Source organism: Papaver somniferum, chromosome 4, assembly GCF_003573695.1.
Source record: "Papaver somniferum cultivar HN1 chromosome 4, ASM357369v1, whole genome shotgun sequence".
Lineage (NCBI taxonomy): Eukaryota > Viridiplantae > Streptophyta > Magnoliopsida > Ranunculales > Papaveraceae > Papaver > Papaver somniferum.
Window position 1 is genome coordinate 161,172,636 of NC_039361.1, and position 14,293 is coordinate 161,186,928.

Consider the following 14,293-nt stretch of genomic DNA (forward strand, 5'->3'; position numbering starts at 1 on the left):
GAATCTTGAATTAAACATATTGAAAAATGATAAGAGGTGACCAAGTCTAACATACATATCCAGCCAATTATTATTTTTATAATGTTGTGGCAAGGGTCAACTACTGAATAATATCTATATGTACTCTCAGTTTCCTCCTAGTTTCTTCAAATGATGAGCTCTGCCATGATCAAATCATGCTCAGGATATTAAATTTCTACTTCAACCAGTAGAGTAGGCAAGTATCTCTCTTCCATTCTTGTTTCCCAAGTCAAATTATTTGTTTTCTTTCTCTCTGGCAAGGTATAAACCTCTCTAAGCTTTGGATTCAATTATGAATGGTGTAAACCCTAATCCCGATGGATATCCTCTCGGTTATAATGTCAACGGATACAGATACTTCATTGGGATATCATCTGGAATCATCATGCTTATTCTTACCATTGTCGTTTTTTCATTTTACTGCACCCGCAACCCGCCTCGACAAAACAACGGCACAAGTGATGATGATCATCATAATCATCCCGAAGGTGATATTGAAGAGGGTCTAGATGAAGCGACCCTCGAAAGCTATCCAAAATTCTTATACTCAGAAGCTAAACTCCAAACCAAGCAGAGCACCACTGCTGACGGCTCGTGTTGTTCAATTTGCTTGTCTGATTATATCAGCAGTGACATAACTCGATTGCTTCCGGATTGTGGGCATCTTTTCCATCAGAAATGTGTCGATCCGTGGTTGCGGCAACATCCTACTTGTCCTATTTGTCGAGCATCACCGCTTCCTACACCCCAGACGACTCCTCTGGCAAATGTGATGCCACCGCCTGCAAGAGATATTAACCGATAACCGCAGGTTGGTTTGACATTTTCTCCCTATAGGTAGAGGAAGTCAAATTTCGTAGAGGATAATGTGAAAACTTTGTATTCATGTATGTAAATAAACTAGGAAACAAATTAGTACTCCTTATATACCTGAAGGTGCCTCTGTTTCAAGATTTTACCAAGTGACACAGTTATGAAGATCATTCTATATATGTATGGGGCATCATGGTAACACCTTATATCCTTATACTCTCTGGAACAGAATTAGATATTAGTTAATAACAGTTAACCACCGTTACACTCTCTTTACACCATATTTCACTGTCTTGATTAGCCGTAATGTATTACCGGTGTAGCTATTCTATTGGTTGTCTGTGCAAATGCAGGATTGGTTTCGCCTCCTCACTTTGTATTAGATATAAATGTTTTTATCTTATTTATTTATGTAACTGTCTTAGAAAAAACCTAATATACTTACTGTTGTAATTCAATCCTTTTCCATTAATGAATTCCATTTCATTCAAGTCCTACCATGGTATCATACTGAAAAACATTCTCTTTCTTAGGTATCTCGATCCTAATTTTTCTGCCAATTCCTTTATATGTTTGTGATTCGTGAATTCCCTTCGTCTTCAATGGAAAAATCCAACTTCCAATTCCATTATAAAAGTTCTTCTTAATCAGTTAAACAATTTTGTTTGTTTGAAATTAACTGAAAATAACTTTTTCACTTGGAAGACTCTTGTTCTTCCTGTTATTTTACAAATAATGAAGTTTCTTGATGGATCTCATCCATGTCCTGCTTGATATACAAATCCTCGCACTGAAATCAACGAAATAAAGAATATTTTATTTACAGGATGGTTAGATGAAGATGCAACCATCATGACGTGGCCTCATTCAATAATTTCTAACTCAATAAATGTTTATTTCCCTGGATTTACAATCATCGTGTAACATCCCATTTTTTTAGCATGGCGCACGCTGAAAGATGCGCCATGACATGAGATGAAGCTTCATCTCAAGTTTCTGTCGCGTTAAGAGGAATATTGTCCTAGAGCCATCATGATGACGCATTAAGCCTGTTGGGTAGGTGGCCTTGAGCTTTGCAGCGCAGTTATTGCGCCTTATGAGGACGATTGGCCTAAGGCCAATATTGCACAATGGTTGTGCATCAGTCCAGAGACGGCTAGCCGAGTGAATATTGCATCATCATGGTGCAATAGCCAAAACGAGTATTGCATAATCATATACGCAATCATTGTGCACAATCATTACAAGCAATCATTGTCCATGAATAGTGAAGCAAACACCTCAAAAGTGGGACTTGGCGAATGATTTTTGCTCCCCTTTTCTAAGTCGTAGAAATTTCAAGTTAACATATATAGGGAGGCGTAGTCGGTTGAAAGTGCAAGTAAGCTTCATTGCTTAGCCAAAAAAATATAAATGATGCGTGAGCCTCATTTATAGCTATGTAGCCTTGTGAAGAGGGAATTTGATGCTTATACATCACTACGCCATGTTGCGGACCCGATAATGCGCAACCTTTGTGCATGTTGACGGAACGACCTATACGGACTGGGCCATTAACATTTTTGCTAGGTCATAGCCTTGCAAATGAGTTTTCTTAAGTTTGTGTCCCTTCGTGGATGAACTATGGTCTGTGCTTGATCCATTTAGAGTAGGGAAGGGTACGTAGGCAGTCGCAATGAGTTGCAGCATTGCCGGTCCAGCACTTTGTCGCTCATATCATCTAATTGTGAGATGATTGCGGCAAACTGGTCTCTCATATCATTTGGCTCAGTATTGCGATGCAAGAGATGATTGTGGCCATACTTGATGAGACGAGTTGCATTCCATTCACTGGATGCTCATACAATATTGATCTGATTGCAATAGATATGTTGAGTTGTTTTATCGCTAACGCTTGCATGTTGGGTATAATCAAATAGAATAACTAAATTTGGGTTGAAATCGTCTATAATAAATATGTTGGGTTGTTTTATCGCTGAGTTTTATTAAAATGTAAAGTTTTATGCATGCAGATGAGTCTTGGATTCCACCAAAAATAAGTTCTTGTGCTGAGTTTCTTAATTGCCTACTACCCGTTTGTGAAAATGGCTAAATGATCATCATTATGGAACCATGCAATGGAACCTGAGATTTTTATGAACTGGTCTACCTTTTCTAGGTATGGCTGTAATGACCCCCATTCTGATGCTCATATTTTAAATGACCCCTATCATTCGCACTGTGAAAAATTAGTCAATCATCACACTTGGTTACTTGAAGGTGAACGTGGCGTTGTCAAAAGACAGTAGGGAGACTACGTCCAGTTTGAGTGCTTGTCCTAAAGACAGAAGCCATTTGCACGATCAAACAACACATATAATAGCCAAAATCTTATGAAGACAGTACTATTATTATTTTTTTTTAAATGCATTCTTACCATAGACATATGCAGCGACTACTAACTGTGTGCAGTAAAGGAAACTGGTCCACAGGACCACACACAAAAACTTAAAGCATGCATGAGGAAGAAGTTGTCACCCAGGAAGATTCAAATGCTGGAGGAAGCAGAGTTTGGTCAACTATCTAAGATATGTGTGTTCCAAGCTGATATGATTTTAGTAACAACATTTCTTGATAGTTTATATGATGAGTATGCTACAAAGAGGGAGAAGATGAAACCGTTCAAAAAAAAGAAATCGAACAATCAGGGATGGGGAGGACAGCACCCCTGCAGGAACTTCGTATCCTTAAGAAAATACATTGTAGTAACAAGGTTATTTGCAGGCTTTTTAGTTTGAGATGCCAAACAAGGGACCGCTTCAGAGGTGGAAGGATTAAGCCAACAAAAAAATGGCACATGCAAAAGGTAGGACACCATATACTACGTGTCTAAAGTTGTACAGGAACTATATCAAGAGGTAAGAGGTTCAACTAGATTAGTCTATAATATGTACCTTCATATGTATACATATGTATGCACTTTTCTTGCATCTGAAGTTGTTATTAAGCAAATTCCTCGTCTTCTTGGACCTGGTGTCAACAAGGCAGGCAAGTGTGTTTCTTTTAAGCACAAATCTCTCATTGTCCTCCTCATATTTTTGCCTAACTTGCAAATTGTCTATGTACAGGAAAATTTTCAACTCTTGTTACCCATCTCTAGAGTTGAAGGTTAATGAAACCAAGGCCATGGTCAAGTTTCAATTAAAGAAGGTACTCTGCATGGGTGTTGCAGTAGGGAACCTTGCAATGGTGGAGAAACAAATCCTCCAGAATATGCAACTGAGCGTTAACTTCCTTGTATCATTATTGAAAAAGAATTGGCAAAATGTGAGTTCGTTTCCACCATACTTAATATTTCTATGCTTTGACTTAAAAGTTCAAGCTCAGGGAGAGAGAGAGGCATTTTGTTTCGAACCGAATCAATGCTAATAGTCCATAATTACTCTGTTTTTATGTGCGCTGTTTTTAAGTTGGTTTTCACGACTTGTTTGACAGTTAGCTTTTTCCCGTTTTACTCTTTAGTGATTACAACCATGTATGTGGTTGGGTTGTTGTCTCCTGTCTTTATAGGATCATCTGACACACATGAAATGCCCTAGATAAAAAGGATTGCTTTTCAATCAGCATATGAGTTAATAATTTTGTCATGTTCTTAAAGTCCTCTACAATCACTCGTATATTAGGAGGATAATAGAAGCTAAAAACAATGATTTTTCTTTTTCATATATAAATGTCATTTAGGAAGTTATACGATCTCCTGTCTTATTATTTCAAGTTTTTGTGGTTACAAATACTAAGTACTTTGTTTTGCAATGAAAATACAGGTAAGGTGCTTGTACCTGAAGAGCACAATGGGAAAGGTGAACCGTGTCTTTTAGGGGAGTCAGGAAGAAACAAGAACTCCGACACATTTATCAGCAATATTATCAAGTTTTCTCTTTTGAGATAACCTCTCTAGCCATTGAATTTAGTTTTGGTTAAATAATAGCAGAAATTTTGAATTATTAATTTTTAAAGATTAGGACATGTTTTGGTACAGTAATGTTTCAAGCAAAAAAAATTTTGGACCTTTGGTCTTGGGTCATACTGTATTTCTCTGGCTCTGTAGTATGAACAGAATCAACAGATAAAGCATACAAGTACAACTATACATTTCTTAGACCGCATTGACTGTTTTCAAGACAAGGCAGAAGAAGCTCATTCTTGGTTAGAAATAGGAATTGCTGATTGAGAAGGATCAGATGCAGCATCAATTATAGGCTGTTGTTTTTCAAACTAGATCTGAAAAAAACTCGACCAGAACATCCTTCAGAAGTACTACTAGGCACCTTTAGATCTAAGTTTTAGCTATGCTTGAGTTTGTAGTTTCACAATCAGTACTGATTAATTATGGTACACTGAAAAATAAGATGCCATCCTAATTTATGCAACCATGTTACAGAGGTACCCAATTAAAATTATGCGACAGTGTTAACAAGGTACCCAATTTATATTATGCGAATTTGTTTTACAGGTACCCAATTATAATATACGACCTCTTTAAAGAGGTACCCAATTAATACTATGCGACAGTGTTAACAAAGTACCCAACTAATAATATGCGACCTCTTTAAAGAGGTACCCAATTAATTTACTGCACAAATCGAACACACCTGCATAGTCCACTTTGAGTCGACTGCCGGCGATATGAGGGACTTGGGGAATCCAAGGTGGTCCTTCTACATACTCAGCAAAACCATATACACCATTACATAGTCTTCATCTTCACACTCATCACGAGAAATAACTCCATTACGTGGACGGGCAGTACCTCCATTTACTTGGGGAATCGCAAGTGGGGCTTCTACATACTCAGATACACCTTACTATCCTTTCTTGCATTGGAACCTCGAGCTACAATTGACTGTAGAATCTGCTGGCCACTAGTAATGGCTTGCTGGTTCTGATTGCTAGTAGGAACCCCGCCACTCATGGAATCGTTGGCATTCTTCCCTTGCGAACTTCCTTGTCTGCCTCCTTTCTAGGAACATTAAACATGATAAAGCTTAAAAAAGATCAATGTAAACAACCATATTTGAAGGAATCACAAAAGTAACAAGAAATAGACAAATAGACAAATATCAACAATGACAACCGTTTCTACACCTAAGAATCTAAGATATATCCACTTGAGAATATAACATGTACATCTCCCGCCTCCAATGAAAAGGAAGAAACCACTTCTGGGGTTGGGGTGGGGGTGTAAAGAAGAAGGAATACCAGCTAAAACGCAGAAGCAACAAGTCCATTTCAAAAAAAAATCGCATTAGTTAAGATCACAAGATTGCCTGAGTGAATAATATTTGGACTAGGTACATGCAAGTCAATTGAGTGTTTAAAATTCGACGGGTACATGCATTTCAGATACACATGTTACCCTTGACCTGGCTGACTAGATGTACCAGGTCATCAACCCTGATTAAAGTAGAAATTTTGGTCTTCTCACTGTAATCCAGCATCCCAGTTCAAGGAAAGGATTTTTAATCGGACGATGGTAAACCATACCGAGTTTTAATGTAAATGGTCCAACCCTATAGGTAGTTATCATCAGTTGGGGTTAGTTAGCGAACTGAAATCACTGTGTGTCTGACAGCTTAGGGTTTCATCCACCAAGTCGAAACCCAACTTAACCACATTCTAATCCTAGCTGGACATTCATCACTCATATCACTCATGATAGCAGATTAGATTCTATGTCAGATATGTGAAGCCTGAACCCTTCATTATTTTTATTGGCAAACAGAGAACTCACCAGCCTAGGTTGAAGACCCTCCATAATTATAGGTAAGGTACCACTTCTTCTACCCATTCCAACTCTCAATACACTAAGTAGTTAAATAAAATTAAGGTTCATTGCCTCATGTTTCTCCAAAAACTCCAGAGATTTTCATTCTTCCAAAAACTTAATCTGTACGCCTACACACTACTATATCATTACCGAATCAAACAATCCAACACCCAATACTACCAAATCAAAGATTTCTTTCTTAATTGTAATCTCAATTTCACTCAAAATCCATTTTAACAAGTTGAGAACTACTATTAGCTAATACATAAACAATCCCCTGAACCAAAATCCACAAATCCATCCGCCAAAATCCCAATTTCACAAAACGAAAACCAAATTCCACAAAATCCCCAACAATCATTCATCTGTATTCTCATCAACATTTCAAAAGAAATCAATAAACACCAACAAAAATCAATAAAACAAAATCCTAAATTCAGTCTTACGAATGGAAAAAATGAAGAAACTAGGGCATAAGGGGTTGAGGAAGAGAATAGATACCAGAAGGAGAATGATAACCATAGCAGTCTCTCAAATCCTTGTGAAATCCTTCTAACAGCAACAAATGATCCACCTCTATCAATTTCCGATCTCTTCACCTTCTTATAATCTCTCTCTCTCTCTCGCAATCTTCTCCCCTGAACCATTTTTATTCCAAATCAAATCAACAAAACCAAAATCAAAATCTCAATTCCTCCTCATACTTCTTCGTTTTCTTCTACAATGAATCCGAAACTTCTCTGAATCTGATTTCTTGTTCTTCGACAAAGAGAAAAAAAAAGATTTATGGGAATGAAAATCTCGGTTTTGGGACTGTGGGAAGACCAAAGAGAGTGTTGGTTCATGAACATCTATATTCTAAACTGATTTAGGAGTAACTATGGTTAATTTATTGACTATAGTTGAGGGCTAAAATTGGAAAAGAAAAATGAAACTTAAGAAATGTGAACGAACAAACCGATTTCGTCCGTCAATTTTGGTTGACTGAAACGCCGTCCTTCTACGAGGCTTGACCCAATCCTTTGGGCCTGTTTGAGAGCTTGGAAACGGGATAACATATCCTGGAAAAAATTATCTTTATGATAACCTTGTTAATGGTTAGTTTTAATGGTGTTTGTCTAAAATTTTAACATATTTGGGGCTAGGTTAACTTGTGTTTGTTTGACTACAGAGATAGGTTAATGTAAATTATTATTTCATGGCCAAATACTTATTTTAAAGGAAAATAACTGTCTAACCCAGGTGAGAATACAGGTATCCGAGGTATTTGGAAGAATACCTTAACCTCACTTTTTTAACTTCCTAAAATCAAGGAAGGTTTAGTAATCCTTATCCAGGATTAGAATTGCAGTGAGACAAACACATTTTAACAGTTTTTTACTGGATAACCCAACCTAAGATGAGATATCCAGGATACCAAACACGACCTTTGGATTTCCATGAGGATTGCTTTTAAATATATCATTCTTGTTAAAGATAGCATGAACCAACACCTATTTGGCTTCCTCATGCTTCTTATTCATCATGGAGTAATTGGGAGACTTTCATGAATATGTAATTCCCTTTGTATTGTGCAAGGTTTTTCCTTTCTTCTTTAATATAACTTTTTTTTCGGAAAAAAAAAATCTGACAGAAAAAACAACTCAGTATACCTCATAATTTGAGTACTATAAAGCCAATCACGTGATTTTGTAAGGAAAACAAACATCCGAACAATTTTGTGGACTTATTGAGCCCATAGAAATAACGTATTAGTTTTTTAACTGTATTGATGAATGTGTGTTTGAAAATGTTATAACTTTATTCAAAGAACAAATAATTACAGGGTAAAACGACTAGGGTTAACGGACAAATAATTATGAGTCTGTGTTTGAACTCAGTTATACCATTCTTTATACAAAAATAGAATTTTTTCGAGCGACGTGGTTAATCAGAGCTTCTGGTTGATTCTGACCCCGCCATTTTTATTTTTATGGCAATTGTAAAAAAAATTGGAAATAAAATTCAAGAAGATATATTTTTCCCCACAATATATTTTATAGAAAATCACATTCAATAAAAATTATTTCCCAAAACAGCTAAATCTTGAAAAAGTCGTATAAAATTAACAAAAATATATTGAAAAATTAATCATAATATATTTTATTTTAATTTAGTCTAACAAACAAATTAAAATAAAATCACATAAAATATGCATTATTAATCATGATTTCATCACAAATTAAATCAATCATACAAAAAAAATCCAATGTCCATTGTTCAATTACATTTATTCCAATGAAACTAATTTTAATTATAGTTCTAAACTACTCATAATTAAATAAATTCTAATTCTAATTGCAATTTACAATTACAACTCCAAATGAAATTACAAAAACAATTCAACAATGAAGCTAAATCATGATTGAACCAAATATGAGTCAATATCCCAAATTAAAAATAAAAATGTTTAGAGTCGTGGATACATACCAATAATTCAAATTTTCCTCCTCTTTGCTAAAACATTTAATTGTTGGTCCTGTAGAATATTAAAAATACAAAAATAATTAATAGAAAATCGTGATGATCAATACATGATATCAAACAAAAAGTTTAGAATAGAAAAACAAAAGCTTTAGTAGAAAAATGCGATAGTAATAATGATTTTAACATTAATTTTATTCATTCCGTAAATACAAACCAAAAAAAAATTCTAGTACGAGATGTCGAATATGCCAACTACTGTATTTTAGACACAAAAATTGCAACAAGTATATGCAAGTATCCAAAAATGGTGGCTATCCGAAGTATAAAATAAAGAAATTGCACATAAGTGCGGAAATAATATCTTTTTTCTTCCGAGTATCCTAAATTTATTACTATACTTTTTAAGATTGCTTATTCAGAAAAATATTAGATTAAATGCACTAATAAAGATACTTTCAACTACAATTGGCAAAAAAAATATATTTCAATAGGTAAATTTGTGGTTTTCTTTGCTTGAGGTTGCCAAAAATATTACAATAGATGGATATAATCGGGAAAAATGCAGATATTGCTTAATATTATGTTCAAAATAAAAAGGAAATTCCAGATAATTTTAGATATTAATTAATATTATAGCAAAAATAAAATCATTTTATTTCTGGGTCCAGTGTCTCTATATAAAGCAATCAAACAAACTCAAACTCTATTTTTAGCCAAACCCTTTTGTTTCCACATGGCTTTTTAAAATTTTTGTTGTTATTTCTTTTCTTTTTCTTGCGATTTAGGATTTTTTGTGACATTTGTCATTTTGTTTTATAGGTATCCTCGATCATGCACCTGTTGCAGTTGTTCCAAAGAAGCAACATCAAGGTATACCCCTATTAATTCTTGCAAATATTTTTGCGATATCAAACTAAACACCATATGTTTTGGGCGTAAAACGTGTTTTTCTCTTGCCATTGTTTATTTAGGTTGTCACTTCTTCACATGTTGCTAAATCATCAGGAAATTAAGGTTTTTTGATCAATTTTATTATCGATCGTGTATATATGATTGTTGTTTGTTTATTTTCCCTTTTTATGTTATTACAGGTAACTAAATAGATCTTGATTGATATAAGAAAGATAAAAGTAGCAGTGAAGAAGACTCATCTATTATGGTTGCAAAATTTAGTTTGCCCTTTTATAGTTATATATCTAGCATATACATTATCTCCGTGCGATAATGGCTGGTAATATATACATACATGCATATTCTTTTCATCCATTATTTTGTTATGTTTTAATAATTTTGCGATAATAAAAATATGAAGTCATCCTCTTTTCTTTTTTTTTGTTTTTTTTGCAATTCTTGATGATATTTTTCAGCGTGTGGAGGACCAAGGATATAATTTAAGTTGGATTCCATCTGGTGCTAAGTTTTTGTATGTTAACCGGATCATCTAAGGCTATGGCGGTTAGTCGGGTTGTTTTTCTTTTCCCTGGTATATGCTTAATTAGTTATTTGTTCAATGTTTTGTATCATCTATGTTTGTTGGAAATTTAATTAATTATGACAAAAATGGAACTACAGTATTGGTTGAGTTTGTAGAGGGGCATGTATTTGGGTTTGTAGAGTGCCGCATTTGCATACTCGTGATTGACTTTTGGAGGGAGGCAGTATGCGTGGTGTTTTTGTTCTTCCCTTCCACTCATAAGAAAATCCATCATTTTCTTTTGAAAATAAGAATTTGTAGCTGTATTTTTTTTCTTTATATATAGTTAGATTGAAAAACAAAAAGACCACTGCAAGCGGACACACACACACACAAAAAAAAAAAAAAAAAAAAGCTAACTTGCAGGACAGGGTATCTCGAGAGCAATAAAAACTTGAGACACCACAGCCAAATACAAAAACAAAATGCAAGTCCACAAATTAACGCTAGACATGAGAAAAGGAATCACATTAAATTTCCACAATGTTAATCTCCTTGTGATTATCTGCAAGATTATTAAAAATATCTTCCACAATGTTAATCTCCTTGTGATTATCTGCAAGATTATTAAAAATATCTTGCTCCTCTTTCTTTGAAGAGGGAACTATTCTCATTGCAGAGAGAGATTCCATCAGGCCTGCAGAAGAAACCTTATAAGAATATTTATAGTTTTTAACGTACTAATTGCAATTACACTTTTAGTTGGTATTAAAAGAAAATACAAAATTTATATTGATGATTAAAATAAAATACTTGATTTGTGGATGTCACACATGAGTCAAGAAATATTCTTTTGAGGGTTCTTTTAATCCTATATAGATAAAAATAATACAATATCATTAGGAGTAAAAATCACCAGAAAATAAAATTTGCAGAGAGGAAAAAAAAATACAAAACAGACGGCTAAAGGATTCTCAACCCCACAAATTAGGAAAGTTGTTTCGTCAACTTTATCAGGAAAAATGAAATGTAGGAAGTTTCATTTTTTGCCTAAGATGGAATCTGATATGTATAGAATTTTTGGACGTCTAGAAGATACTCAAAATTGGAAAATAAATACTCAACCAAGATATAACTATCCAAAAATAATATTTACTTACTTAGTTATGGAAATAAAATATTACATAAATTAGGTAAACTCTGATTTTTATAGTCTGAACTTGCCAAATGTAATCCAAAGTACACAAAATGGTAAAAAGAACAGCTAGCCAAAAATAAAATAAAAATCTCAAATATATTTAGATATTGATTAGTATTCATTTGAAAACAAGATCCTTTTATTTATGGGAAGTGTCTTTATATAAATTATTAGAGCATAAGCCAAGCAGCATCTACAATGCCGCTTCTCACTTCCTATGACGGCTTCGTTTTTTGTTTTTGTCTTTTCCAATATGTTATTTTGTTGTTTAATCCGCCATCTGGTAATTTGCAGGTATCCTTGAAACCTTGGCGCTGAAAATGTCATTCTAATGGGATTTCTAATATATTTTCGCGCATGGTACTCTTTCTGTTTTGTGTTGGTTCTCGCTTTTTTTTCAGGGTTTTGTCATCTTATTTTTATTCCTGAAGCATTTTTTTTTGTCATCTGATGTTTGTTACTATTTTTTTTAGCAAGTATCATTCAAAAATGTATTCGATTGCTTCTTCTTATTTTTTTTTGTCCAGCTGTTGTTGCTTCTTTTTTGCCCACTGCTGCTATCGGGTATATAATCTATTAGAAATATCTTGATTTCTGTTGATTTTTAAGCTTTTTGGTTTTTCTCATTCCACCGTACGTTTATTTTTCTGAAATCTATTGCAAATAAATTCAAGAATTTGGCGTTGTTTTGTAGAATGCAAATAGAAGAAAACTTTGCTTCGTTGTTGGCATGGAAAGAATGATTTACAAGATGGATATACCAAAACTATTATCCATCAACACATTCGTGAAAATACCGGGTCTATAAACCGTATTATTCTCCAAGCAGTGACCTATAGGAATGAGAATCATGAATAGAAGGTTAAAGTGATTTAGGTACTTAATTAGAGATTTGCTTTTATTTTTCTTAGGAATGAGTTTTGCTTTTATTTTTCTTTGGAATAGATTTTTTTAAATGGGATTTTTAGAAATCACAAAGAATTCCAACTTTGTTATGGTTTCTCTTTTTTGTAAATGTTATAGTTCTTATAGTTTTGCTCTTATGCTACCATTTTCAGAATAGAGAATAAATTATTTTACTTGAAATGTTATTGTGAAGTAGTTTTTCGTGTAATAGAAGATAGTCTCTGTTATTTATGGACTGAATTGCCAACCAATGACGCTTCTCAGAAGTCCTCCCAGCGCATTGACCCTTAATTTATTAGTTTTGTCCATAATATTTACAAACTGATCGTAGGGTAATCAATCTTCCCATCATCCTTTACATGGTGTGGATAATTACCATATGAATTTAGATCTTTACTGCCGTAAATTTGAAATAGTAAATCAAGTAGTAAATTAATTTCAATAGCTACATTCTAGATTAGGGTAAAATAAACCACGTGTAAAACGATATCTTTCTTACCCTAAATAAACCATGTCTATTTAGAAACCCTAAATAAACAAGAAAGATATCTTTAGAATTTAACCAAAAATTAGATAAAATATGGAAACAAAATATGGAGAGAAAAAACATTAAAACCAAATTATCTTCTGTATATAAAAACCAAGTGTAAGCGATCTTTAGCGGAAAAAAAAAACGATAAAGCTAGAAGAGCTTCGTATAAGTACGAGTATCACTACCTACACGCGGTAATCAAAAAGAACAACAAAAATGGCAGAAAACAACAAATTCACAAAAAGAAGAACATATAAGACTTGCGGAACAATATGAAAAGGCAAAGTAAACTTATCTCTACCTTGAAGAACTTCACATCGACAAAAAAAGAAGAAGAGACATACAAAGACAACAAAGAAACCATAGGCAAAAGGAGTGTGAATCTTCGATTTTATACGAATGGTATGGTTTTATTCAACCAGCCAAAAGAAGTTTAATCCCGACCAAATAGTTTAAATTTACCTTGCTTGCTATTTTCAATCAATTCTTTGTTATTTGCAGAGCTAAAAAAATAATAAATTTTTATTACTATCAAGAATTTTGCATTGTGCTTTAAAATTTGTTTTTGTTTAACAAAAGCTTATAATAAAGATAACTCTGATCAGAACTTATGAAATTTTGTTCATTTTATTTTCTTGCACAATCTGGTTTTGTAATATATTCCCTATTTAAAAAGAGCATTAAATATTCCATAAGCAATAAACAGACCCGTGCATCGCACGGGTGAGAAACTAGTACCAAAAAAAAGTGGTTAAAGAGGATTATAGTGATCCTGTAAGATCCTATGAAGTCAAAAACTAAAGATAAACATTACGAGAGTCACTTCTTAGTTAGGAAAAAGCGATGAATTCATTCAATAATTATCTAACTGTTTGATCATCACAAGCCTCGTAAGTGGGGGTGAAATGACTTGTTCACGTCTCAAACGAACTAAAAACTATAATTTAAAACTTTAATACCCCAGTTTTTCAGTTCGGATCTTTCCGAATCCGATACCCAGAATCCGAGATGCTATGTCAATATCATAGCCGAAGCCGATACCCAGAATCCGAGATGCTATGTCAATATCATAGCCGAAGCCCAGGCTCAGATATAATTTATTGGAAAAGCGGGGGTCTAACAACCACACCCAATATT

General features: G+C 33.9%; 1 protein-coding gene, 1 long non-coding RNA gene and 1 pseudogene across 2 annotated transcripts; 2 read left to right on the forward strand and 1 right to left on the reverse strand.

The window, feature by feature from the left end:
• The first annotated feature begins 313 nt into the window (after positions 1–313).
• Positions 314–826, forward strand: LOC113273378 (RING-H2 finger protein ATL70-like). Its single transcript, XM_026523112.1, has one exon. The coding sequence runs from the start codon at positions 314–316 to the stop codon at positions 824–826; it is 513 nt and encodes a 170-aa protein (XP_026378897.1).
• Positions 827–3,761: 2,935 nt separating this feature from the next.
• LOC113273379 lies at positions 3,762–4,691 on the forward strand (annotated as a pseudogene).
• A 520-nt stretch (positions 4,692–5,211) lies between these two features.
• On the reverse strand, positions 5,212–7,473 carry LOC113271776. The gene is made up of 2 exons (XR_003322346.1): positions 7,142–7,473; positions 5,212–5,833 (listed from the first exon to the last, which is right to left on the reverse strand). It is a non-coding gene; the product is annotated as an uncharacterized LOC113271776 (long non-coding RNA).
• Positions 7,474–14,293: the final 6,820 nt, after the last annotated feature.